General features: G+C 58.2%; 2 protein-coding genes across 6 annotated transcripts in view; one reads left to right on the top strand and one right to left on the bottom strand.

The window, feature by feature from the left end:
• The window catches only part of RADIL (Rap associating with DIL domain), a 26,963-nt gene extending 11,413 nt beyond the window's left edge, over positions 1-15,550 (top strand). For 3 of the 5 annotated variants that reach the window (XM_054212516.1, XM_054212514.1, XM_054212515.1), the window contains 13 exons: positions 2,387-2,697; positions 3,767-4,432; positions 4,597-4,634; positions 5,740-5,900; positions 6,649-6,761; positions 7,681-7,918; positions 8,916-9,088; positions 9,345-9,495; positions 9,868-10,058; positions 10,896-11,295; positions 11,570-11,709; positions 12,494-12,633; positions 13,245-15,550. In XM_054212516.1, coding sequence (XP_054068491.1) covers positions 2,387-2,697; positions 3,767-4,432; positions 4,597-4,634; positions 5,740-5,900; positions 6,649-6,761; positions 7,681-7,918; positions 8,916-9,088; positions 9,345-9,495; positions 9,868-10,058; positions 10,896-11,295; positions 11,570-11,709; positions 12,494-12,633; positions 13,245-13,350 — 2,828 coding nt within the window. In that variant the 3' untranslated portion in view covers positions 13,351-15,550. The remainder of the gene's footprint in view (positions 1-2,386; positions 2,698-3,766; positions 4,433-4,596; positions 4,635-5,739; positions 5,901-6,648; positions 6,762-7,680; positions 7,919-8,915; positions 9,089-9,344; positions 9,496-9,867; positions 10,059-10,895; positions 11,296-11,569; positions 11,710-12,493; positions 12,634-13,244) is intronic. The other 2 variants (XM_054212518.1, XM_054212517.1) reach the window with 2 other exon arrangements.
• Positions 15,540-26,452, bottom strand: AP5Z1 (adaptor related protein complex 5 subunit zeta 1). Its single transcript, XM_054212519.1, has 17 exons — positions 26,322-26,452; positions 26,005-26,142; positions 25,440-25,626; positions 23,181-23,325; positions 22,356-22,468; positions 21,694-21,862; positions 21,110-21,250; positions 20,676-20,713; positions 20,434-20,596; positions 19,986-20,164; positions 19,325-19,467; positions 18,321-18,470; positions 17,981-18,092; positions 17,495-17,592; positions 17,098-17,230; positions 16,704-16,918; positions 15,540-16,374 (listed from the first exon to the last, which is right to left on the bottom strand). Exons 1-17 carry the CDS (start codon positions 26,360-26,362, stop codon positions 16,104-16,106), a joined length of 2,436 nt encoding a protein of 811 aa, XP_054068494.1. The 5' UTR covers positions 26,363-26,452; the 3' UTR covers positions 15,540-16,103.

Here is a 26,452-nt window from a genome sequence, read left to right as displayed (position 1 = left end):
CAGGGAGGACTCCCTGCGGGGCCTGCGTAGCAATTACATTAGGAAGGACTAGCCCGGCATTAGCCCCTCCTGGGTAAATTCAAAGCATTTCTCCTTTCCTGGGGCCTGGGGAGTTATTTATTGACTGATCTAGTTCTCAACCAGGAAAAGGGAACCTTTTTCCTAGGCTGAAAAAGAAGCAGATCCCAGGTGCCAAAACTGGCAGGTTTCCCCCCCTGGGATGCGGGGTGGGTTTAGAGGCAGCAGCTCGGCCGGGGGCCGTGCGATGTCCCTGCCTGGGGTGCCCAGCTCTCCCTACGGGACGGGGTGCGATCCTGCCCCGTTCCCATCCGCATCGCCATGTGGCTTCGGCAGCTGCCAGCTCTGCCCCGGCCGCGCTGTGTCGGGGACGCTCACGCAGCATTTTGGGTGGGATAACCTGCACACGCTCGGGAAGAGAAAACAGTACCAGCGGACTGAAAAAAAAAAACAACCCCGTTTTATGGAGGGACTTTGTTATGCTCAGGAAAAGAGCTGTGTTTATCTTTCCAGCGCAGCTCCAGGGTTAGCGGGGAGCTTGTGACGGGGGCTCTATCGGCAGTAAAAAAGCAGCTTTTTCCTCCACAAAATAAATACAGAAGCTTCCTTTCCCCTAGATAAGGGACCGCTGATGGCGTGTCTCTCGGACGGCGGGACCCCAGCCCCGCAGCTCCCGCTCCGTCCCAGTGCAATGAGCTCCAGCGGGAGCTACTCCCCAGGATCTGGCCCCTCTCTGCCCCCACTCCCGCGGGCCGGGCTGGGACCTGCATCGCCCCAGCCATCCTTCATCCCTTTGGCCCATTTCTGTGCTGTGGGGTGGGGACAGGGCTCCTGGGGGGAGCCGAGGCCTCCTGCAGACGCGTTTGGGGTGGCCGTTGGCATCCCCAGTGGCACAGTTTGTGCGCTCCCCCCCCAAGCAGGCGTGTTGCACCCCCTGGATTTCACATCCGCGGGACGCAGGCGTCCTGTGCCATCTTGCTGGCCGCGATGGGGACGAGAGCGGGGCCGATTGCCTTTTTAAGAAGGACGCAGGGCACTGGACTGTTCGGGGCTGCTTGGCCGTGCCTTGCCCTAATCCCAAGGCATGTAAACAGGAGGGGCTATTTTCTCCCTCTCCCCATCCCCATCTCTTTTATTTTCCCAGCAAAGGAGCGCTTGACTTAAAACAAACAAACAAAAAAAAATGTATTTCAGAACCTGCAGCCCATTCCTCACCAAATAAGGCAGATGATGTTTTTTTTTGGGTCTGAGGTTGTGAGTGTCCCTTTAAGCAGCCCTGGGCACTGGGCTCTCCGCTCTGCCGTCCCCAAATCCCGCCGGCTGTCCCCAAATCCCGCCGGCCGAAGCCTGCTCTGCTTGCTGGCCGGCCGAGCCGTGAGGGGGGCTCTGCCTCCGTTCTGCACCGCCGCCGCCGCTGCCCCGCTGCTCCCGCAAGCAAAGCCTTTAGGGTTTGGGGTTTTTTTTTTTCCCCCTTCTCTTCGTCCTCCCCGAATGCCAGCGACCTGCTCCCAGGAGGCTGCCCACCCGAGGTACGAGCATCGCCCGTCGCACCCGCAACTTCTTATTCCTCCTGCAGAGCTCAAGCCACGCTGGCAGCATGGAGGGGCCCGTGGGGACCCCCGCCTCCTCCGGGGCCGGGGATGCCACAGCAGGGGCTGCTTTTGCAGCTCGGCCAGGCTTATCCGTTCGCTCCGGCTCCCGTTCATCTTGCGGACGGCTCTGCCCGAATTGATGCTTGGGAGAAGTTAATTCCAGCTTGCTCCTGCGGCAGGCAGGCTCCGCTGCAGCCCCCAGGCCTGGCTGATGATGCTGGGGAGGCGGGGGGGGTGGGCCGACGGTGTCTCCCGCTTGCTGCCGGTCACCGAGTGCTAAAGGCCTGAAGGCGGCATCCAAGCCCCCCACCCCCCCCTCCTTTTTTTTTTATTGCAAAGATTTCAAAGATTGAGCTAAATTTCTTTTTAGCAGCGATTTCCTCTTGCCGCCCCCCCCCCCCCAGTCCCGGCAGCGTGGCCGGGGGCGGGTGGGGGATGCTGCGGACGCTGAGCCCGGCTGCCCCCCGGTCAGTGGGGTTTAGGGGCTGGGGAGGGCTGGGGCACCCCCTTTTCGGCGGTGGCATTGGGGCACGAAACTCCCCGCGTTGGTGTCCTGGCGTCACCTTTCGAGGAGGGCAGGGGACCGCGTAGTCCCGTGGAGCGGGGAAGGGGGGGGGGGGGACGGGTTCAGCCGCTCCATCCCCTCTCCCCCGCCGCAGCATCCCCCCAGCCGCGGGGCGCTGCGGCTGCGGAGGTCCCGGGGAGGCGGCGGGGGCTGAACGCTGCTCTTCCCCCCCCCCCCCCCCCCCCCCGCCCCCAAAATCAATTCCCCGCAGGCATCAACGCCCAAGCGCGGAAGCTGCAGCGGCACCGGGCGCGGGGGGCCCGGCGGGCGCCGGCGGGGGCTGAGCGCCGCGGTCCCCCCCCGCCGCTCCTGCGGCGCAGCCTCAGCGAGACCAGCCTGGGCTGCCCGGTTCGGCGGGCCGGCAGCGGGCCCGGCAGCGGGGCCGGCAGCGGGGAAGGGCTCCAGCGGCACTGTTCCACCCTGCCCGGGAGCCCGGCGGCGGCGCGGAGCGGCGGCAGCATGCGGTACTCCCTCTACCAGTCCCCGCACCTCCTGCTCCTGCAGGGCTACAGCCAGCAGCATGTAAGCACCGCGCCGCCCCCCTGCTCACCCCCCCACCGGCACACCCCCCCCCACCCCCGGCTTTCCTCCTGCTCCCCCTCCCCAAACCCCCGGGAAGGCGCGGGGGGGCGGGGGGGGAGCTGCTTGCATGGCCGGAGCTGCTGGGGTTGGGATGGGGGTGAGCGGCGTGGAAGAGCATCCTTTAGAAAACGAGCGGTGCCAGCTTGGGACTTGAAGCCTTGTCCCCAAGGCTGTCCCCAAGCACGGGGTTGGGGGGGGGCGCGCGGAGCAAGGAGCTGTGACCCCCGGCACGGGGAAAGCCGCTGGAGCAGCATCCCTGCCTTGGCACAAGGGAGGCCCGGTTTTGCGGGTGATGGCTGAGCCACCCCGGCCACTGTCTGGCTGCTTCGTTAGTGGCAAACGCAATGGGAGGCAGCCAGGAGACAGCGCGTCTGGGAGCGCCTGCTCCCCAGTGCTGGAGGCACTTGGAGAACTGGAAAGGACTGGGACAGCTCTTAAGTTAATGGCTACCTTGTCCCCGTTGAGTATCTGGGTGTTCCAAGCTTTCCGGCAGGGTGGCACTGGCACTGCAGCCGCCACCCGTTAGTACAGCTGGGGAAACTGAGGCACGGGGGGGGTTATGTGAGCTGCCCCGGGGCATGCGGGCAGGTGGGGGGACAGGCAGGGCAGGGAGCTGCTGCTCTGCCCGGGGTCCCCCCGCCCTCCCCCGGGCAGGGGGCTGCAGGCACCCCTGCAGGCTGGGGGGAGAAGGTGGGAAGGAAAAGCAGCTGCGGGAAGAGGAGGGGGTGAGAGGTGGAGAGAGGGTTCCTTCTGCCCAAAGCAGCTCCATTTACTGCATGTCCAAAGTTACTGTGCCCGTTTATTAGGGTGGCCAAAGCAGGGATCGCTGCTGTCCTGCTCGGCAGGAAGGAAAATAAAGGGAGGAAGGTGGTTTTGCCGTGCAAAGGTGCAGCAGGCGGGTGGGCGGCTTGGGGACACAGGAGGCTGCAGCACCCACTGCATGGCGGTGGGGAGGAGGGTCCCTTTTTTCCCCCCTCCGCGGTTCATGCCGCCTCTCCCCGCTCGGCAGGACAGCTTGGTTTACCTGCTGAACCGCGAGCAGCACACGGTGGGCCAGAGGACGCAGGCGAGCAGGCCCAGCATCAGCCTGTCGGCCCCCGACATCTTACCCCTGCACTGCACCATCAGGAAGCTCCGACCTTCCCGGCATCGCTCGGAGGAGAAGCTGGTGCTGGAGCCCATCGCCGGCGCTGGCATCTCCGTCAACTTCGCCGAGGTGGCCCGGACGGTTGTGCTGCGGCACGGGGACCTCCTCTCCCTTGGTCTCTACTACCTGCTGCTCTACAAGGACCCCATGAAGGCGCAGCCGCTGCCGGCGCAGACCCTGCTGAGGCTGCGAGCCCTGCACCCCGCCGTCCCCGAGGGCCCCCCCGTCTGCGGGGCGTGCGGCAGCCTGCTGAAGGAGAGGGACCCTGCCACCAAAAAGCAAGGCCCCTCGCCCGCCGGCGGCCCCAGGGCACCCCGCAGAAAGCTGCTGCTGGAGTTCGAGCCGGCAGCCGAGGACGTGCTCCTGCGGCGCATCATGACCCTGATCGAGCCGGGGGGGGACGACCACAAGCTGACACCTGCCTTCCTGCTCTGCCTCTGCATCCAGCACTCGGCCACCAGCTTCGAGCCGGGCGACTTCGGGCAGCTGCTGCTCAAAGTGGCCAAAATGATCCAGAGGACGGTGTGGGTCAGTCGGCGGTGGGATGGGGGTGTTGGTGGGGCGGGGGTGTTGCTGGATCTCCCCCCGGCGGTTTCCCCCAGCCTGGCCCCCGCGGCAGGGAGTGCCGGTTGGGGTGATGCTCGTGCCACCCTCTTGGTTTTGATTTTGCTTTCCCTTCTCTTCCTGCCCAGGAGCGGACCCGGGAGCTGGCTGAGAAGCAGTCCCAGCAGTAAGTGCGACCTGCCCCCCTTCCTTGTTTTGCCCCAAAACGGGGAGAATTCAACCCAGTTTTTCTCTCCATGAGTGAGGGAAATCCGTGGCTGGCTAAAACCACCCTCCCAGCCTGGCACCAACGATACACACTGGATTTTCCTGCTCAGTCCCGTGCATTCAGCTCTCTGGTCCATTCAGCACGGTGCCTGCAAGGCCGCTGCTTGGGAATGAGCGGGGCTGGAAAAGCAGGAGAGCTCGGGGGGGGTGGAGCGAATAGGACCTGCAGCAGCTCTGGGGTCTTCTCCAATCCAGGACCAGGCCAAGGCTTTGCACATGTGGCTTCAGCATCCTCGAGGGATGTAGCGGGGATGTCCCCGGCGGGGGGGGTCGGGTCTCACCCCCTTCATGCTGAAGACCCCCCTGCGGAGCGCGGAGGGGGCTGGCGTTGCACGTGTGCATGCAGGGATGGTGGCACACGGCGTCCCAGGGTGGGCAGCACCACGCTGGGGCTGTCACAGCGGTGCGGGGGGGCTGGCTCCGGGCGGGGTGCGAGGCTGGCTTCCCAGCCGTTTCCAAAATCCAGGCTCCAAAGCAGCATCTGGAGAAACTGTTGGTGCTTGCTGTGAGCTCTCCTTTAGGACAAGTGCCGAGGATGCTTCCCAGGCCTTTCCTAGAGCGGGAAAAAGCAGTTCGGCAGTTGAGAAACTTCCCAGATGCTTTTTATTTATTTTGTTTTATTTTTGAACGGCCCAGCGCAGGCGGGCTGGATTTAACCGACCGGAGCTGGCAGGAGCAGCACATATTTCTCAGGGAAAGCTGCTCTTCAGCCACGAGTATTTACTGCAGTTCAGCTGCATCAGGGGTAATTCCCCCCCCCAAAAAGTGGAACCCCGCAAAGGCCAGGTGGCCCTTGGCCAGCCCGGTCCCTGTAGGGTCCCCTCTGCCATCCCACAGAGCAGGAACCGCCAGATTTTTTGTTTACAAAGGGTCCTCCTAAGGGGGTGCTGGGCTTGGGGGTGAAGGGACGCCCCGGCATTGCCCCAGGATGGCTGTTCTCTCCCCAAAACCTTGAGCGGGGATGCCGAGGAGCAGCAGCCCTAACACCCGCTGTGTCTCCCCAGCCAGGACCCCGCCACCCTGTCCTGCTTCTCCATCACGGACCTTCTCCCGGACCTGCAGCACATCCTCTTCTGGATGGCCAACGCCATCGAGGTCCTCTACTTCATCCAGCAGAAGTCGCCCACCTACATCCAGAGCATGGAGGAGGAGCTGGATGTCAGAGGTAGGGCTGGAGGCAGCGCCCTGCTTGCTTCTCCGGCCGGAATGACTTTACTCCACTAACCCCTGCTCGCAAGCCCCCCGAGATGCTCCTTTAACCCCCCCATAATCCCCATCAGCAGGGACATCTCTGGGGTAATCCGCGCGGGAGGAGCAGCCCCGCGCTGTGCCGTGGTGCTGCTCGGCGTCGGGGCAGGGCTGTGCTGCGTTGGCAGCTGAGCATCCCCTTTCCACGTCCCTTTTCCATCCCCTAACCACAGCAGCTCGCGGTTAATGCCTCGGGGGTGGCTTTTTGCCCCCCCCTCGGCTGCTGTGGGGGTGCTGGGATTTGCAGGCAGCCCTGCAGAATTGCTGGCTGGTGAGCTCGTGTTCGTGCCAGGAAAAAAAAAAAAAAAAAAAAAAAAAAAAAAGGAAGGGGAAAAAAAAAAAAAAAAGAAAAAAGGGATTAAATCAGCCCCAGAAACGTTCTGGTCTATGCAGCAGGTTAAAAAGTCCGTCGGCCAGAGGGGCTGCTGGAAGGAGGGGAGCAGCCGCGGGTGCCTGCGGGGCAGAGCCCACCCTGTGAGCCCCGGGAGGCGGCAGGGGGGTGCTCCGGGACGGGGGGGAGCCTCCTGGCCCCTCCTGGGGCTGCCACGGTGGTGCTGCCAGCCCAGGAGCACTAATAACCCCCCCAACCCCGGGGATTTGGGGAGCGGTGAATTCGGCTTTGCTGCTGCAGGTTTGCTCCCCCCATCCTCCTCTCCACCTCGTAGGCTCCAAGGAGTCCCTGTTCTCCTCGACCATCACAGCCAGCGAGGAGGCGATGACGGTGCTGGAGGAGGTGGTCATGTACACCTTCCAGCAGTGCGTCTACTACATCTCCAAGGTACGTGCTCCCCGGGAAGGGCGGCAGCATCCCATGGGGCCAGCACAAGCATCCCCAGCAGCGTTCTCGGGCCGTGCAGGAGGTTTTGGTTTGTTTTTTTTTTTTTTTTTTAAGCTTTTACTTGTTGGCAGTTGCGTCACGCCGAGGTGTTTTCCTTTGGGCTGAAGCGCCCCGATTTTTGGTCACAGCCCAGGAAAAGTATTGAATTACTGCGGCGTGTTTCCCTGCCTGCAGTGCAGCGGCTCGTTTGGGGAGAGCTGCTTGGCTGCGGCCGGCGCGGCATAATGGTGCAATTCAGGGCGCGATGGAAAGGGGCCCCTGGAGCGTCGCCGTTGGACGGCGAGAGCCGGGCGGCATCGGGAGCGGGGAACAGAGCGGGCAGTGTGAGGCAGGAGAAAGGCTGCTGTGTGCGGGACGGACCTGCCCCTCCGCTGGCGTGTCGGGATGCAGCGACGCAGGGGATGCTCCCGCCTCCCCAGCACCCTCGCCTCGGCGGAGGTGGGCGCCAGGAGCTGCTCTCCCGTTGAAGCAACAGGGAAAGGCCGTCCCCATCAGCCCTGGTTTTACTTACACCCTCGTGCCCAACCGAGCGGCTTCGGTCAGGTCAGTTTTCAGATCCCTGAGCTGTCCCACGCTGTCACCTCCGGCTGCTAAAAGCGATGGGCACGTTCATATATATATATATATATTTTTTTTTTTTTTTTAACCACTTGCACAACACCGGAGCGCGTGGAGGCAGGGGGTAAGCAGGATCAGCCCCCTGCTGGAGCAGTGCCAGCGGGGTTTGCTGGGTCAGAAGGGTTTGGCTCATGGAAAAAAAAAAACCAAACAAAAAACCAAACCAAAACCCCCCCAAGCGCCCCCCCCGCCCCCCCCCCCCCCAAATCAGTGTGCTGTGAAGTTGCTGCTCTCCCCGCAGTGTCTGTACGTGTCGCTCCCTGCCCTGCTGGAGTGCAACCCCTTCCAGAATGAGTGCCGGGAGAGCTGGCGGGCGTCCCCCCCGCTGCCCGAGGAGCTCCGCAGGGTCGTGCTCATCTACCAGGCGGCGCTGGACCTGCTCCGCCAGCACGAAGTGCACCCGGAGATCACCTCCCAGATGTTTGCCTACCTCTTCTTCTTCTCCAACACCCTGCTCTTCAACCAGCTCCTGGACAAGGGTCAGTCCTCCTCGAACACCAGCCCGGACTGGGTAACCCTCGGGGAGCTCCCCCGCTCCCCAGTCCATCCCAGTGCCACCTCGGGGGGGTACAGGGGGGAGGGGGCTTCAGGCAGCTTGAGGGGGCTGGAGGTGGGCAGGTCTCAGCACTGCTATGGGGGGGGCCAAGTGCAGACCCAGCTGCTGCCTCCGGGGTCCCCCATTGCCAGGAAGGGTTTAACCCCGCAAGTGTCCCATCCTCACCCCTGCGCAAGCACTGCCCTTGTGAGCCTGAGCAGAGGTGGCTGAGAGCAATTCAGAGGGGCAGCTCGTTAATAAACGAGTGCATCCTGCTTTGTAATTGAGGTGCTCGTTAGCCCTCATTAACTCAGTGGCCCCATTGCCTGCTGTTAGTGCCAGGCGAAGTCCAGCCAATACCAGGGATTACAGCTACGGGACTATAGAATCACAGAACGGTTTGGGCTGGAAGGGACCTTAAAGCCCACCCAGTGCCACCCCCTGCCCTGGGCAGGGACACCTCCCACCAGCCCAGGTTGCTCCAAGCCCCGTCCAACCTGGCCTTGAACCCCTCCAGGGATGGGGCAGCCACAGCTTCTCTGGGCAACGTGTTCCAGTGCCTCACCGCCCTCACAGCAAAGATTTTCTTCCTAATATCTAATCTAAATCTCCCCTCTTCCAGTTTAAAACCGTTCCCTCTTGTCCTATCACTCCCCTCCCTGATCCAGAGTCCCTCCCCATCTCTCATGGAGCCCCTTTAGGGACTGGAAGGGGCTGGAAGGTCTCCCCGGAGCCTTCTCTCCTCCAGGCTGAACCCCCCCAGCTCTCTCAGCCTGTCCTCCCAGCAGAGGGGCTCCAGCCCTCCCAGCATCTCCGTGGCCTGGGGACATTAACCTGGATCTATTTTGCTGCCCTGGGGCAGGGTCTGGGCTCCGGCTGAAGGATGGGGGGAGCAGGGGGCTGCTCCCCGGCACGTGCTGACGGGTGTTTTGCCTCCGCAGGCTCCTCTCTCGGCTGCTTCCACTGGTCGCAGGGGGTGAAGCTGCGGGCCAGCGTGCGGCTGCTCCTGGAGTGGCTGCGCGGCGCCGGCTTCGAGCAGCTGGCCCAGCAGTTCTTCGCCAAACTCGCCAGCGTGGCCAACCTGCTGGCCATGCCCGGCTCCCAGCTGGTCCAGGTGAGCGGTGCTGGGGGCTCGCGGTGTCGAGGCGGGGCACAGGCAGGAGAGACCCCGCTCAGCGTTTGGGGGTCCCTGCAGAATGGGGTCCTTCTTCTGCCACCTGTCACAGGGTGGTGGGTCCCTGAGTGGGCAGTACCAAGGGGATGCTCAGGCACACTCCGTCTTGCCCGGCTTCTCCCTCCCGTCCCCCTCGTGAGCCCCTTCCCCTCGGAGAAAGCAGCTGCTCGCCCCATGCTCTTGTCTCCTCGCCCAGATGACCTGGCCGTCCCTGCGAGCCGAGTTCCCGGCGCTGAGCCCCGTGCAGCTCCACCGGGTGCTGAGCCAGTGCCAGGCGGTGATGGACATGGGCTGCATCGCAGCGTGGCAGCCCGGCGAGGAGGACACCCCCGCCGCCTTCCGGCCCGGTGAGCCCCTGGCATCGCGCAAGGCGCTGCTCTGGTCACCACACTCTGGTCACCCACCGGCTCCCTCCAAGGTTTTTATGTACAAACCAAACCGGCAATTAATTCCCTTCCCCTCCCTGGGGCTCCTGGAGTAACTGCAGCAATGGGGAATAACCACGGCCCCGCCGTTCGGGTATGGCAGAGGATGCAAAGCGCGCTCAGAAGGGTTTGGGGCCATTTCTGTGTCCCCAAGTGAGGGATGCTGCTGCCTCGCAGCTCGCCGTGTCCCCTATCCTGGCTGGGAGACCGCACGTGGCCGAGAGACGGGGTGCAGGAGCGGGGTGTAGCCCGGGCCAGCGCTAGCCTCCATCCCTCCTTCCCTCCACCTTTCAGATGAGATGTTGGAGTCCTTCGACAACCACCCCCCCATCATCCTGCCCAGCGGGGGCTTCAAAGTGGACCTGGAGGTGGAGACGTTGGATGACAACATCTACCGGCACCTCCTTTACATCCGCCACTTCCTCTGGAGCCTGCAGAGCAAGAGCCCCCACGCCGGCGAGGGGCCGGGCTCAGCACCCCCAAAGGTAACCTGTACCCCACGGAGGGGCTGTTCCTCTCCTGGGTGGGCAGGAGGGTCTCGGGTCCCTCTGGAGCCCCTCCAAGCCTGGTGAGAAGGGCTCACCGCCCTCTCCTGCAGCCCGGGGCTGTGGCCATGCCCTCATGTCGAGCTGCTGGAAGGATTAGTGCTGCTAATCCCCCAGCCTGGGGGTGCGGGGAGGTGAGCGGGAAGGACAGGCTCGTCCCGGCAAATCTCGTTAGTGGGGAGGAGGGAGGAGAAGGGGATGGCGGCGGGCAGCGCTCCCCTTCTCCCCGCGCGTCCCACCGTCCTCCCTGCCCTGCGCCCTGCCCGCGCGGCCAGGCAGGCTCGCACTAAAGCACTAATTAGCTAATGCCTATAAAGCACAGGGAGGGCGAGACGAGCTGCCGTCCGTCCCCAGCTCCCTGGGGAGGATGTCCCTTCAGCAGGGCCCCTTCTCTCCCGCCCTGTCCCCATCTGCCGCGGCACCCACAGGCACCGCTACCTCCTCCTGTCACCCTGGGGCCACGTCACCCAGCTCTGGGGCCACAGGAGGAGCCGTGCTCTCTCCGCGTCCCCCTCCAATGACATTCCCCAGCAGGGACATGACCAGCAGTCCCCTCCTGGCTGGCTGCGAGTGTCGCCAGCACGGCCCTGGCTGCAAACCTGGGGTGCGGGAGCTGTGCTGGGAAGCCAGGACAAGCCCTGGTAGTGTCCCAATTTCCAAGGCTTTGGCTGGAGCTGGCAGCTGTCCTGCCTGCGAAGCAGACGGGGTGGTGGGGTGCAGGCAGGGTGGGAAAGGCACCCGTTGGGGGTCCCACAGAGGATTTTTCTCCTTCTTAAGAAAGAGGCATGTGCAACGCCAGAAGCCTTGGAGGTGAGCGAGAGCCCGGCCGCTGCCCTGGGGAGCATCATCACCCAGGAGGACTTCTGCTCCCTGGGGGGCTGCGCCGAGCCGGAGGCAGAGGGGGCTCCCCCGCTCTGCTTGGCCACCAACGGCTGCCCCTGCGAGCCCCCCGCTGGCGAGCCCCAGCTCCAGGAGAAGCTCAAGCAGCTGCAGCTGGGCAGGGGTCCGGCCCCCAAGGCTGGCACGGCGCCCACAGACCCCTCCTGTCTGCTGACACCCCCCACCACCCCCCTGAACTTTGACTCCGGGAGCCCAGAGTCCCCGCAAGGCACCGGCAAGGGGCTGCAGGACCCCCGGAGGAACGGGATGAACGGCACCAAAGGCAGCACCCCCGAAGGTACCGAAAGCCAGTGCTGCCCTGCTTTGGGGGTGCAGGATTGGGGCAGGGGGGTGTTTGCTGCCGTTCCCCTGCGCAGCCGTCCCCACACACACGGTTCCTGCAGGGGACGGGGCAGGTGAGAGCAAACAGAGCATCTCACCCACCTCCTGCCCCCGCAGAAAACCGGCTCTGGGTGGGCTTTGATGGGGTTTTGGGGGACAGCTTTCTGTGGGAGGTCGCGAGGCTGGGTTTGGGCGATGGCAGAGCGGTAAGCCGGTCTCCCCGCTGCCAGGATGCTCACCGACCCCCTACGACTACCCCACGCCAGAGTCTTCCAGCCGCAGCTCTGCCACTGATGACTTCTGCTACGTCTTCGTGGTGGAGCTGGAGAGAGGACCCATTGGGCTGGGGATGGGGCTGATCGACGGCTTGGTGAGTTCACATCGACTGCGGGACGGGGCTGATGCCCCTCCAAATAACTGGAGCGGGACGTGTTTTACACCCCAAGAAAAGCCGGCAAAGAAGCTGGTGGCTTCCCACGGGAGCTAGGCTGCTTCTCCTGGGGAACATGAGGCACAGTGATCTCTAGGGAGGAACAGATCCCCCGCTCCTGGGTGGTGTGCTGTGCACGCACAGCTGTCCTGCAGCTGGAGAGAACAGGCTCAGCGCTCTTGTGGAAGGAAAATGACTCAGCTGAGGTCTTCTCTCCACCCTTCGGCGGGTGGCAAGGGAAGCGGAGGGGAGCAGGGAGGCTCGCAGGGTGCCAGAACGGCTCCACCAGTGACGGCGCTTGCTTGGTGCGGTGGATCGTCCCACTGAGTGGCCTTTCACGGCAGCACGTTAGTCAGGAGGAAACAGGGCATCCCCCAGCCCCTGGGACAGCCGTGAGCAGGGCGCTCCCATCCCGAGACGGCTGCAGGCTAACACTGCTTTACTCTGAATGGAACTGAACGAGAAAAGATTGCCCCCACCTCTCCTTTCTGTGTATAAATAGATATAAAACCGAAGGTTTGCGTTTCCTTCCCGGTCCTGTTAGTGACACCGTCCCCAGCCGTCGTGTTCCCCGGTGTCCCCAGGGTCCTGTCAGGCACCCGCTTGTCTGTGAGCCGCGGGGCAGTCGCCCTGCCTGGGGAGCTCGGCCCTTGGGAACACCAAACCGTTCGTGTCCCCTCGCCCCAGCCCTGGCTGCTCGCTCACGGCCTTCCCCTGCCAACAGCACACTCCTCTCTGCTCCCCCGGGATCTACATCCGCACCCTGATCGAGGACAGCCCGGCGGCTGCCGACGGCAGGCTCTCCATCGGGGACCGCATCCTGGCTGTCAATGGCACCAGTCTCATCGGGGCAGACTACCAAAGGTGAGCGGCACCTCGCCGGAGGGCCCGGTCTGGTATCAGCACCGTGGGAGTTAATGTCAAGTCCAAGTTTTTAGCTGTTTTACAGCTAAAAAGAGCTGCACAGGGTCTCTGAGAGCCTGGTGCTACTCTCCTGGACAGCAATGCAGAGGATGCTGTGGTACGGGGGAAGCCACAGAGAGAGGAGGGACCTGCCCAGGCCACTGGAAACGGGGGGAAAGCAGCTGGGTGGAGGGGTTTGGAAGAGGGAGCAAAAGCTGGAGAGCATGTCTGGGAGATGTGCTCCTCTGAAAGGCGGTGGGATGGAGCAGCTCGCACCCTGCCTGGCTGCCCAGGGCAGAGCCCAGGTGCCCACGGGGCAGAGCAGCTCAGGGCTTGTTTGCCCTCGTCCTGGCAGCACTTGGGTGAAAGCCGGGCTCCCCAAAAAGCTACATGCAGGAGAGAAACAGCCCCTGCTTGTAACACCAAGCAGGCGCGGGGCAGAGGGTGCAGGTGTTTTGTAAATGGGGTTGTTTTGCAAAATGTCTGTGACCCGGCAAGGCTCCCATGGCGGGGGCTGCCAGCCCGTGGGGAGCCAGAGTTCACCCCTCTGTCGCTGTTGCCGCTCTCTGCAGCGCGGTGGACCTCATCCGCTCCGGAGGGAAGAAGCTGCGGTTTCTGGTTGCCAAGTCGGACATGGAAATAGCCAAAAAAATCAGTTCCAGCTCCTCTTCCTCCTAGTCCTTGTGGTACAAGGGTCCTTCTGCAGCGGCGCGGGGGTGCAGCTCTGGTGAAGGCTGACCCCGGGGAGCCTGGAGCGCAAGAGGGAGGACCAGGACTCCACAACCGCCCTCGGTTTGCTTTTTGATGCCTTGCCCCTGTGCTGCAGTGGATGAAAGGACACGGAAGGGTGGTGCACGCTTCTCCCACCGCACTGGCTGGGAGCATCATTCCCGATCAATTGCCCGGCCTCATCTTATACCCTGTGTCGTCCTTCTGAGGAGCTTTCCTGTTCCTTCATCCCCTCTGGCAGGGGGCAGGAAGGGGGTGCTCCCTCCACGGGGGCTGTAGGCAGACTCCTCCGTTCCTCCAGGCCGGCAGCCCTGCGTGATCTCTCCCGTCGGCGGGCAGAAGGCTTGAAACACCTTTGGGATTTAAAGATGAGCGTGTGGGGCAGGCCTGGGCTTCGCTGTGGCAGCGGCCACCTGAGGTGCTGGCACATCAGGCTGGAAAAGGGGTGCCCAGCTCTGGGGGTGGTAGGCACAGCACAAGCACACCCGGGAGCGGGATTCCAAGCGGGATGCATTGCTAGGAGTGAAGTTCCCCGGTGCCATACCCTAAGTCAGGTGCCTTTCTGCTGCTGGGCTGCAAGCACGGTGCCCCCAGCCCTGCTTCAGGAGGGGAAACAGCCACAGCAAAGGGCCGACACCACCAGCAGTTCCCCGTAAGTCCTGGGGGGAGCCCCTTGAAGAAAAGGACTCTCTCGCCCTTGCTCATGCGGCAGATTTATTGCTTCGGCACCACCATCTTGGCAGAAGGCCCCAAGGCTGACCCAGCAGCGCGGGACGTTCACCAGCGGAGAATTCCCCCGCGCAGGAGCTTTGCCAGGCCATTGTACGGCTGCCCTCTTTCCTGCCCAGCTCAGAGCGGCTCAGAAGTCCGTGCTGCTGACGTGCCGACGGGTGATGACGGGCAGCAGAGGCTCCCTTTGGACGGTCAGCCTTCAACGTCCCAGAAAAAGCTCTGCCATCTCCTGCCAAAGGCAGCGGAGCCGAGCTGGCAGCTCCACCGTGCGGCTGGCCGTTCCCTGCACACCCGGCCTCCTGCCTGCACAGTCCTCCCTCTGCTTTTAGCAACGTGAACGGGATAAAACCAACCTGATTTCCACATATAGAGAGATACCGAGACCTAGTTTAGCCAAACCCTATTAAAACAGCCTGCTGCAAAGCCCTACATCGCACCCTGCGCTTAAACCAGCATGGGCTAGGCTCTGGCAGCAAATCAGGTGTTCACACGGCATCTCACAACAGCAGCGCTCCGAGGATTGTGATGCTAAAAAAAGGGATGCTTAACAGGGTTGGCCTTAATTAAACCTCGGATACTTCACTGCTGTAGTTTTGGTTTCTGTGCTTAAATCTTGCACTTTGCGGAAGGAGAGAGATGTCGGAATAATCCACACAGGGGAAACACTCCGCTACTGGGTTTCCACGCAGCCTGGCTCACCTTTTCTAGGGCAAGACAGACCTTCACCTGAGACACTAGTGCCTTGCTCCTCTGCTAGGCCGTGCTCACGCCAAGGGGCCTGGGGTGCCGCCCCAAGCAGGGACCGTAAACCACGCATCCCTCCCACCACCGACTCAGCTGCACCAGGCAGGCCGGCAAAGGCTCAGGGCCCCACAGGGCTCCTGGGGATTCACTCCACTTTGAATCAAGTAGGTCCGGTGGCCTAACCATCCTCCATGGAGCTCGACGGGCTTGTAGGGCAGGAGGCTAGAGCCCCATGGCGAACTGCATGCCCTCCTCGCTCCCCTCTGCCCGGGAGCCAGGGCTCGGGGGAGGCTTGGTTTGCACTAGACAGTGTTGGGGCTGCACCCTGGCAAGTTCCAGAGGTACCAACGCTCCCCACTGCGCCCAACTCTCCAGGCACCCCTGGAGGTGGGAAACAGCCCCGGAGCTGTGCGTTGCTCACGGTGCAGTCAGGTATTGAAACAGGTTGTAAATAAATCCAGCTATTTACTAGTGTGCATGAGGGCTTGCTTCTCCTGGGAGGAGCAGTGGGACGTGTTTACTTCCCCCGTCTGTTAATACTTGTACAGCTCAAATGTGTATAAACTTCTCATGCAGATACAGAACACAGCATGGCGCCTGTTTGACACGGGGCTGATGTATGTTAAGAAACGCTCTTGGTGTCAAAAATAAACCGGATCAATAAATCTCTCTAAGCTCCCGTCTGGTAGCTGTCTCTTGGATCTCGACGCGTTCGCTCTGATGGTAAGACAGAAGAGCGGCGAGGGCTCACAGCAGACTTAATGGAGTCGCTTCTGCTTTCTCCACCTCGCCCAGGCCTTTGCTTGGCTGATCTGCTGCGAGCAGAGGGGCAATAAAAGCAGCACATGCATAGCCAGGGCGTAGCGAGGGCAAAGGGGAGGGAAGAAGTACGTCTCCAAAGGGGCATGCTGTGCTGGCAGGGTATTAATGCATGCACTCACTCTCCTGTCACACTCACACAAATCCACTGGGATTTTCAATCCATACTGGCCAGGGAGAGAGAAGACAAGCTTAGGAGACAGAGAAGCAACGGGCGCAAGGAGACAGAAATACAAACGGCCTCAGACCAGAAGAGCTGCCTCAGCTCTACTTATTCCTGTTTTCTGCTTCATTCACACAACCACTTGTTCCTCATTTCCAGTTCAGAGCAGGGCCTCAGCCTTGAGCCATCAGCAGTGTCCGACGAGTTACAACAGAGGCTGGAGCCTCTCAGAAACCTCGTGCCCTCACCCTGGCACGAAGCCAGGGGCCGGCTCTAGGAGCCGGGTGACTATTCGCAGGGCAAAAGGGAGGGAATCATTCACCTCTCTCTGAAACCGTGTACTGGCCACGTCCACAGGCGGCGTGAACACAAACTGAGCCACACTCGGCATTTTCAGTAGGTTCATGAGCTCAGTTGCCCGGATAAGGATCTCCTCAAGGTCCTCCTTGGAGTAAACAGAGGTGACAGCAGGGCTCTGTACAAATGTCCTCATCTTGGACAGGAACATGGACACTCTGCAGGAGAGAAGGACATGGACAGCAGTTGGCAGGACCTCTTCATCCAGCAAGGTCACTACTTAAAGCCTATGTGCTCCAAAAGTCTCTGCTGTAGGTGAACACCAGATGCCACCCACCCCCTCCTCCTGATGCGCAGGGTGTTAGTCAGGAGATGAATCCCACTTCCCCAAACCGGGCTCCTCCACAGCTTGCTTCCTCTGTCCTGTTTCAGTTTCAGGTTCAATCGGCTGCCAAGGTTGATGATTTAACACTAGCAAACATCTGTGTTTGGAACCATGAGATCTGCACGTTTCAGCCCTTTGCCCTTCCCCACCACCCCTCCTCACCTGGGGATCAAGTCCTGGCTGCGAGCTGCCAACTTGGTCAAGGTAGCCATAAGGACACTGATGGCACGGGGTGCGTAGCTGGGGGTGCTGGCTAGTGGCCGGAGCTGGGTGATTTCGAACAGCATGGCCTCTAGAGTCTCGAAGAACCGGCTGATCTGCTCCACAGTGCAGCGCTTGTCGTAGGACACAGACATGTACTCTCCAATAGCCCAGACCTGAAGCAAAAGCAGATGTGCTCAGGGCAAGCAGAAGGAAAGCGAATGGAATAATTTTTAGGGAACAGCAAATCAGATTAGCTAATACTAGGACAGAGGAGATGAGGAAAGGGAAGGTGACCAACAGATTGCACCGCAGTTGGAGCAACCTGTGGCAGAAGCAGGCAGGCCCCACTTACCATGTGGGTGAAGATGGCCTCCTTGTTCTGGATGTTGCTGACTGCTCCCGAGAACTCCAAAATCTCTGTGGACAGTTCCACAACGAGCGCAGGGCGCAGCCTGCAGAGCATCACCAGCTGAGAGCTCAGCACCCTGAAGGAGAGAGATGGGCAGAGCTCAGACCACGGGCAAGGCGGTCGTCACCAAACCGAGGAGGTGCTGGCAGCACCCAGCCATTGGCACAGTGGCTGTAAACTCAGGATGCTTCCAGCAGGGCTGAAGGTGCAGTCCCCATTTTGTACCCTCCAAAGACCTGTTGCAGCAGGGACTGGGCCACAAATGAAAAGGCTCCTGGGCTGCCAGGCTGCAGCCGGCAGAAGGGCTGGGAGCTTGGCTGCGCCCTCTGTCCCATCTCACCTGTACACGTCATCTTTAAATGCTGGGATCTCATAGAGCTGGTCACTCCTCTGCAGCAGCAGCACCACCAGCTGGTTTATCAGCGTGCCATCTGCAAACTGAAAAACAGCCCTTGCTTCAGCAACATCCGTGACTTCCAGCAGTCAAAACCCAAACTAACCAGCCAGATAAATCGCCTGGCGCAGAAACAGCCCGATCTGGCACAAGGGGAGCAGCGTACGAAGCAGGTATCAGGCACTCATTCTGCTCTCACCCACCTGCTTTACAGATGGCTGAGAGGACAGTGTGTGCCTTGACACTGCACCACGGAGCTTTTTTCTCCAGATGAAGTAGCCAGCTCAGCGCCTCAGTATTAGACCATCCCACCCAATGCACCCCTCTGTTGAAGCTGCAGTGTCTTAACGCTTCTGCTTCTACGACTGTTCTTCACATAACAAGAGATCCCCATGGCACGATTGGGAGCCAAACTCCCCCAAGCGGGCCTACCTCTGCCACCACCCTGAAAAAGAGCTCCAGTAAGACAGGGACAGTCTCCGCACACTGCATGACCCTTGGGCTGCTGGCCAGGGATCCCAGCAGCTGCCGAAGTGGAATCAGCCTGCGGGCAACAGAAAAGTTACTGCTGAAGGCTTGTTCCCAGCTACTCTCCCGGCTGCCCTTCCCTATCCCTCCACCACAAGGCCTTTGAGCGCTTGGCAAAGCTAACACAGGGAAGATCAAACCCACCTCACCCCAGCTATGCCTTTCCCAGCAAGCCCAGTGCTGCCTCCCAGAGCTGGATGGCTGAACCAAACCGCCGTGGCAATCTCCTACAGCAGCCTCCTACCTCTCTGGGGCATCCTCGGGAGTAGACTTGGTACGGAGAAGATACTGGAACATGCTCTTGTATTTGGGATGGCGAAAGGCTTCCAGACAGGTGGTGGGCTTCACAGCTGGGTCGCAGGCAGCCCTCTCGGAGGTAGGAAGAGCAGCTGACCTAGCAGCAGGCACACACAGAACATGCTGTATTATGAGAATGGGCCAGGGCATAGTTGGAATCCTGAACAATGGAATAACTCCCTCTTCACTGAAACAGGGACAGCATGTTGGTCTAATCCAGGTCCTCTGGAAGCCAGAGAACCAGGATGACAGAAACTGTAAACTTAGACCCCCTGGGCTCAGGCAATGGTTCCAGAATTGCTTCTGTATCACTCCTAGGAAAGGGGAAAATGGCATTCTCTATCCCTCCGTCACTGAAGTCTACCATCACCTTGCCTCTAGGATGACTCCCTTTACTATGCACTCCAGAAAAAGCTGCTAGTGTCTGCGAAGACAAGGAATAGCAGAGGTACAGCAGTGAGAGTCAGTCCCACTTGTGTCCCACCTTCCTGGAAACTCACAGTTCCTAAAGACCTCAGGAAGGAACCTCTGTATGCGTCCAGGAGAACAAAGTCAGAAAAGAGGAGTCAGACCAGGGAGGGAAGACCAGGTAGCCCAGAGCAGGTAGCCCACACCTCCGTGTTGCGGTGGTGGCTCACGGCAGACACTCCAGCACACGGCAACAGTTTGGAGCTGGATATGGAGAAGGGAACAACAACAGCTCCCTGAGCCCCAAAGGCAGTCCAGTACTGAAGTGCAAGAGCCGGTCACCTTCTCTTCCCATGCACAGCACGCTACTAGAAAACTGGGCTGAGATCTGTGCAGCTTTGTGTTAACGTGGCTGTAGCAGATGTCTCTCACTCTGTGACAGCGGCAGCCAGAGGGCAGCTGAGGCTCAGAGAAGTGTGTTCTAGGGTATGGTCAATGTCAAGACTCTGATTAGCAAACGAGAGGAAGGGAAGCTAGTGTTACCTCAGCTGGATGTCCAGAGCTGCTGTCAAACAGGGCAGGTCGAGCAGCAAATGGAAGATCTCAACGGCTGTGCCTGCATCCAGCAGAAATGGGAGAAGGTCCACAAACTCCGAGATAAGGGGTGGGCTGTTCCACGCCAGGAACTGCAAGGAACAAGCACAAACTGCTGTACTGTCCCTGCTACTCCACCACACACCCAGACAATTCTTACACCGTGCTCAAAAGGGACAGGGAAGGGAAAGTCACTTCTGAAAAGCAAAACCAGAGAAGTCTGAGGGTTTGGTCAAATCCTGGGAGGCTGCTTGGAAGCTCAACACAGGCATCTGGCAGCTGGTTCAGTGGCTGGCAAGCTGCAACTTATTAAAGTTTTCCAGAAACAAAGTGCTGTGTTCACTGTGCTTCCCAACCCACTGGCAGTAACACTAATGCAGACTCTCCTCTACTGGCAGTGCTAATCACACTCAGAACCCTCCTCCCTCGTCAAACACACCTGCTTTTATAACAGTCCTTCTCGCCCATCCTTCTCGCCTATGCTCTCCCTAGCACTGCCATGGAGGGACACGGAGGGCTCTGGGGTGCACTGAAAGGCAAACAGAAGGTTCTGGGGCACAGAAAGGAACATGCAGCAGGCTCTCGCCTGTGCTGCTCCAACAAGCTGTACCTTGAAGAGATTTGGGAAGCTCTGCCTGAATATGCTGGAGGTCTCGGTGAAGAGCTGGGTGTTGTCTTTGCAGAACTGGACAAATTCAAAGGCCAGTGATGGGTTGTGGAAGAGCTGAGCCGGGATATCAGTGAGTAAGTGTTTGTAGATTGCATCGGAGTCCACTGCTGCCATTTTGCCTGGGACGACACAGCACGTTGCTGAATGCAGCCCACGTAGGAGCCCCACCAACAGGGGCTCCAGGGGCTAAGCTAAATCTGGGCTATATTTTTCTAAAAAGCACAGGACAGCCCAGCTCCTGGCTGCCCTGGAGCGGGATCACCCATCCTAGAATACAGCTGATGCTGAATTACCAACTCAGGCAGCCAGCAAACTGCCAGGACAAAATGCTGTGCTCAGAGTATGCAAGACTAGACCACGGAGGAGGGGGCAAGAGCCGATGACTTACCGTGGTTCACAAAGAACTGGGCAATGGGCAGGAGTGCCCTGGCATAAGTGGCATCCCCACTGATTCTCCCGTGCAGGATTTTCAGGAAGGAGACTGCGCGGTACACGTAGGAGGAGTCCTGTTTGCAAATGACGTCCATGATTGTCACCGCCTCAATGAGACACTGCAGGAGAGCAGAGAGTCAGATCAGAGTGGGGGAAGCCACAACTCCCAGAGCTTCAGCCCCACCTCTGTGCACTTACAGCTTTCTGCAGGTCTCCATCATCTTTCTTCAGGGGTCCTGCCAGAGAAAGGAGTCCAAGTTAAACTTTGAGCCCGAACAGGAACATTAGGCTGTCAGTTTGAGCACTAACCCAGATTTCAGGACAGGTGGGAACACATACTGATCCCGATTTCATGCTAATGAGAACCAAGTTCCACAGCCCCCCCTGCAAACCAAGGGTAGGAAGCAGAACACGGGCACTGCCTCCAAATCACTCCCAACACAAGGGAGCGTGTGGGAGTGACCAGCTCGAGACTGGTCAACGACTTGCACCAGCAGCTGCGACAGGTCCCATGCATAGAGCCTGACTTGTGGACTCTAGAGAGTGAGATCCCAGCCCAAAGAGGCAGTGAATCAGGAACATTTTCAAGAGCGCTACCAAGAGGGCTCCAAGGAGTTCATGGCAAGACTCACGCCGGTTGCTCTGCTCAATAAGCCGCTGGCAGTACTCGAAGGCTTTCTCCCGCAGACGGTCCTTTGGGGGAAGCAGGCGACCAGGTGTGGATGTAGTTGAGACCATGGCCATAACAGACCTGTCCGTTCCTGATTTGTTATCTACAGAATAAAGTTCACCACATATCAGCTCATGGCATAGGCAGTGTAGCCCACGCAGCTGCCCAGCAACAGCAAGGGAGCTGTCTGTCCCCAGGCACACTGTGAAGAGAAAGAGTCTGGGGAAGACGGGAGTGTTACAAGAACACTAAGGAGATGCTGTCTCCCACCACCCAGGCCTTTTTTCTCAGGGATCCATGGGGTTTAGCCTGAAACCAGGGGACTCAGTGAACATATAATTCCTCATGGAAGGGTCAGTAAGGATAAGTCAGGAGCTTTTGTGAAATTCCCTCCCAAAGTTTCCTGCTCCTAGTCCAAGAGCTCTGAACTCTTGCCCATATTCCTGCCACTTGTTGGGTTGCTGGTCCAGCCACCTAATCATCTCGGAGCACGCCCCCCCTCTTGGGGGTGCGGCCCACACTGGCCTGCAGCTCTTCAGTTCGTACCCGAATTAGGCGCCTTCAAGCCCTTGGCCCCATAGCACAGCAGCCAATTTCGCAGCATGGAGAAGGCTTGCATGTTGAGCCACTGGTCCTCTGTGTAGTACTGGCCCACTGAGAGCACTGTGAAGAAGTCTGTGGCAATGGCACCATCTATCTCTGTGACAGGACCAGGCTGTGAGAAAAGATGCAGCAGGTCAGATCCCCAGGGAGAAGGTAAGTGAGAAGGCAAGGAAAACTCCACTGGGACAAGTAGCCCTTGTTTATATGGGGCCTGCAAGTGGACAGTCATCCAGAGAGAGAAAAGCCAACTGTGTTGGGTCCTTTTCCCCAGCTTTCCCACACTCCAAGCTTTCCCCTCCTCTCTCTGACACAGCACTCATTTGCAATCAGCTTTTACTCTGAGATACATGGTCACTAAAAGACCCTCCCCCTCAAAATTACTTCAAGGATCAAAGCTCTGGCTTTACAGCAGAAGTCCTAAATCTTGGAGCTATAAATCCCCCTACTTTGCTTTCCTATGTGTCTTGACCACTTATCCACAAAGTGACAAAGAACAGCAGCCTTTCTAGGTTACCATTTCCCAAAAAAAGCTGATTCTGGGAACCCGAAACAGCAGGTAACTAACAAATGCCCCTGTGAGATGACGATGGCAACTCAGCACTCACCTGTCTGGTCCTGGGATTGGAGAAGAAGCCTCCAGAGGGTTGAGCGACTCCTTGCTGAGTACTCGCATACCTCAGCCAGTCGGCCATCTTCTTACTGACGACACTGGTCTGCTCTGTACAAGGCAAGCCTCAGGGTCATTGCTGGACCAGGCAGAGAAGCAGCCTCTGCGACACAGCCCTGCTGCCCCTCAGCCGTGGTGCTTTTCCTCCAGCCTATATCACTGGATCCAGCAGCCAGCAAAGAAATGGGCACCCCAAGGTGAGTGCCCTGCCCTCCTCATACTACTTCAGAGTCCAAGGTTGCTCACACTCATTTCAGAGCTCTGCGTGCTTTTCTCACTCCTAGCCGCTGCGTCAGGCTTGTTATCTTATGTTTCCTCAGACATAAAGTCAAGGAGCGAGTGCTAGAACCAAGGACTTCTGGTACCAGATCAGTCCAGATCTCTGGTTTTGCTGCTCTCTTGAACACATCCACAGGCACATCTCTGGTTCCATCTCTCACTTCGCTTGATGCCCTTCAGGACAGCTACAATTTCACGCTCTTGCTGCACGTGCAAACCTTAGCTAGGGTACATTTTACTGTGATCCAAATCCATACAGAACAGAGACTCTGGCCCCCAGAAGGGGTCAAAGCAGCCAAAGGCCTAGTTCCATTTTTGAGTGGCGAAATATATCTCGCCCAGTAAGTTCATATTCCCTGTGGCAAAGATGTCACTTTTAACAGCAGTTTCCAAGTCCTACACCTAGTCAAAGCCTTCAGAGAGCCTTCTGATCACTATACGGCTCACAGCGAGACGGTAATCTCAGGCTTTCCTGTATATTTACCTTCAGTTAGAGATTCTGGAGAAAGACTGATGACATTTGACAGGATGGGAAGAAGGTACCGAGCACTCTGACTCTCAGGCACTCTTCTTTCAAGGACTTTTACAATACGCTGCCCCACAGCAGACACTTCACCCTTCTTATTTCCCTTAAAAACAAAGCAGAGGTGAAGATAGGCCGATAATCTTCTATTAATGCTAGAGACCAATACCATACAAACTCTTCCATCAGGCATCAATAGCAATGTCAAACATACAGAGAACTCGCAGCACGGGCTATTTTACCACATTTCACAGAGGTCTTCCGCAATGTGAATTCAAAGACCCCAGGAGGGGTCGACTACTCTGATGGGGCAACAGGTTTGTGAACAGCCATCACCTGAAGTAGAAATTAACACCTGCAATAGATGTCTTCAACTTAAACACTAAAATCCATGAATTCTAGAGCAGAAAGTACTAGGACTAAGTACCCGCCATGTGGTCAGTTTGCTAGCTCAATTGTTAAATTAGAAATTTATGAACAGACTGTTGTAACTCGTTCTAGGATTCTCTGGTTAGTCCATATCCTCCCAACGTGGAAAATAAAGCAGTTTCCTCTTTGGGAGGCTGTTATAGCTGTGGCTCTGAGATGCTGCCAAATCCTCCTGTCCAAGACAACTTCGTTAAAGATGACAGGTGGACCCAGACTTTTGACAGGTTTTCTTTCCCCATGAATGTCATCATGCCAAGAAAAAGCAAACCTTCTCTGCTGCTCACAGTTTTGCACAGCTGGCTGCTGAAAGCAGCGAACAAACACCAATCTCTGACACCCCACATCTAATAGTCAGATTTGCACCAGATCACTAGAAGCAATCAGGTGAGCTTCCAGTGAGGAATTTCATACAGGAACCTCACCCGTGACTGGGGCTGCTTTCTGTGCTTCTCTCGTGGGCAGATGTGGATAAATTGACCAAAGCAACATACAGAACAAGGACGTTAAGGTTTGGGGATGTGGATATGTGCAGTGAAGGAAAATGGAAGAGACAACCCCGCTGCAAACGATGGGGCTGCTTACGTGTGTTGCTGACACCTCTCCTGTTGCCCACACTGAACTCAAATCAACGGCAGGTTTCCAGCTCCTAATGCAACACCAAAGGCTGTGTTTTCCAGAAAGCCAAAAGCTTTACAAAAAGAACATCATCTTTGCAGAACCAAGCCCCCCCCTTGGTTCCCTGCAGGGGAGGCAAAGAGAGAAGGAGGCTGATTTCCACCAAAGCGGCGACAAATGAAAATACGCAAAGATGTTTTTAAAGGCTCTGCTGAAGTGTGGCTGCTGCTTGTTGTACCCCGTGTTACAGAAGTGATACTGAAATGGCTGAAATATAACAAGTTTTAGTAACATCAAAAATTGATGAAAATCTCTTCACAGCTTTAGCTGTGATCTGGCAAAAATTAACACACAGAGTATGTTTTTGCATTGTAGAACTGCGAGACAGTCTCAGGGCTGGATATGGGAGAGAGGTACCTTGTAAGGCAGCACGTAGGTAATATATCTGTTTTCTGTTTCTGTTTTTCATTTCCTCTAGCTAAGTAAGACTCAGAGGAGTAATCAGAAATGTAGGAGGCATTTCTAAGCACACAGTGAAACTCAGAATGAGAAATTTCAGAAGGGCTCAGAAAAGTATTTTATCTTTAATAGGCACTATAATAGTAAAAGAAGAAGTAGAAGGGAAAAAAAAGTTTCCAGCTTACTCCCCAGAGGGCAGTCAATGCAGGCTGCACTCAAAACAGGAAGGTCCTCGTATTTTCTTCTCCAGGGAGAATCTAGATCTTGGAAGCCCCATCCACATTTATAGCCCCATATGTTTTATAGGTTCTGCGTATATTTTTTTACATTTGAACTTGAAAACCGGTACCATAAAGAGTAGTAATAGTAAATTCACTCTCACATCTTTTGCTCTACAGTTTCCAGCAGCACTGACTTGAAGCCTGTTGTAGCAGCTAGCTCTAAAACGTTCCTTTCTGCCTGCAGGCCCTCAGTGTGTACACAGCACAATTTTACGCAGTCTTTGTTATCAAACACTAAACAGAAACAAGTTACCATTTTTTCCTACAGAAAGCAAAATAATTAGGTCCCTTAAACAGAAAACAAAAGAAATGCTTCTGTTTTTTTCCTAGATACTTTCAATTGACTTTCACTCTCCTTGAGCTCAGCAAACAGGGAACAATCAGAAAGCAAACCCATATCAACAAGGGAAGATTTCTGACTCGACATGTCATTTACCTGAGCCAAAAGGACGGAGGATACCAGGCTCAGGAGTTTTGCATCTTGAATCTCATCACAGGAGAGGATCAGATCGTTGCAAGGCGACATCTCTCTCAGGATGGCAGCACATAACAGCTGGATCTGCTCAGGGCACTTGGGCGAACACAGCAGGGTCTGCAACAGTTCCACGAACTTGCCATCTAGCCTGCAAGAGTCACAGTAAAGCATCACTGCAAGGCAAGAAAAGGTTCCAACATTTATTTCCTTGGTCTTGGGATGATCTCCCTTGACAGTGACCCTGACTAATGCCATCTTATCGTCTCCACTTCTGAATTTTCTTCTTTAGCGCAGCTTGAAAGGGCGCTCAGTGACACAAACACCCGTCACCCTCGCTGCAAAAGGAGGCAGGCATCATCTGCTTAGGGGGAAAAAAGGCAAAGAGGGGCTTTACGTTTATATCAAGCTCAATGTTTTCAAAAGAGGGTGTTATTTTAAAGCACTAAGCCCCAGTCCTTGCCCTCTCACCCCCAAGAAAGTAACGCTTTGCTTCGTGCCAACATCAGAGAGACACAAGGCCACTCACTTGCGGGGGTACTTGGTGGCGGCGACGGTGAGGTGCAGCCTCTGGAGACAGTCGGCGGCCTCGGGGCCCAGCTCCGGGCCCTGCAGGACGGCGGCGACGCGGGAGACGAATCTCCGCAGCTCCTCCTCCTGGATCTCCCTGCCCGGGGAAAGAGGGGAAACAGCGGACGTCGGGACCCCGCTGAGGCGGCACCGGGGCCCAGCTTCCCCCTCTGCCCCGGCCCTAGCCGCGACAGGCCCGGTACGTCCCACAGGCCGCCGGCCCGCCCCAGGGGGCCCTGCCGCCCTCCCCCGGTACCCCAGCCCTCCTCCCGGTACCTCGCCTGCTTGAGGAAGCTCTCGGCCGTCGCCGTGAACATGCCGAAGGCTCCGCCGCTCGGCGCGCGGCCAAAGCGGCCCCCCTGAGGCGCGCGGTCCGGCCGCGGCGGCCCGGGGGGACGCGGCTGCTG

This window comes from Rissa tridactyla, chromosome 8 (assembly GCF_028500815.1).
Source record: "Rissa tridactyla isolate bRisTri1 chromosome 8, bRisTri1.patW.cur.20221130, whole genome shotgun sequence".
Lineage (NCBI taxonomy): Eukaryota > Metazoa > Chordata > Aves > Charadriiformes > Laridae > Rissa > Rissa tridactyla.
Note: the sequence above shows the minus strand (reverse complement) of the source record. Positions and strands in the feature narration are given on the sequence as shown.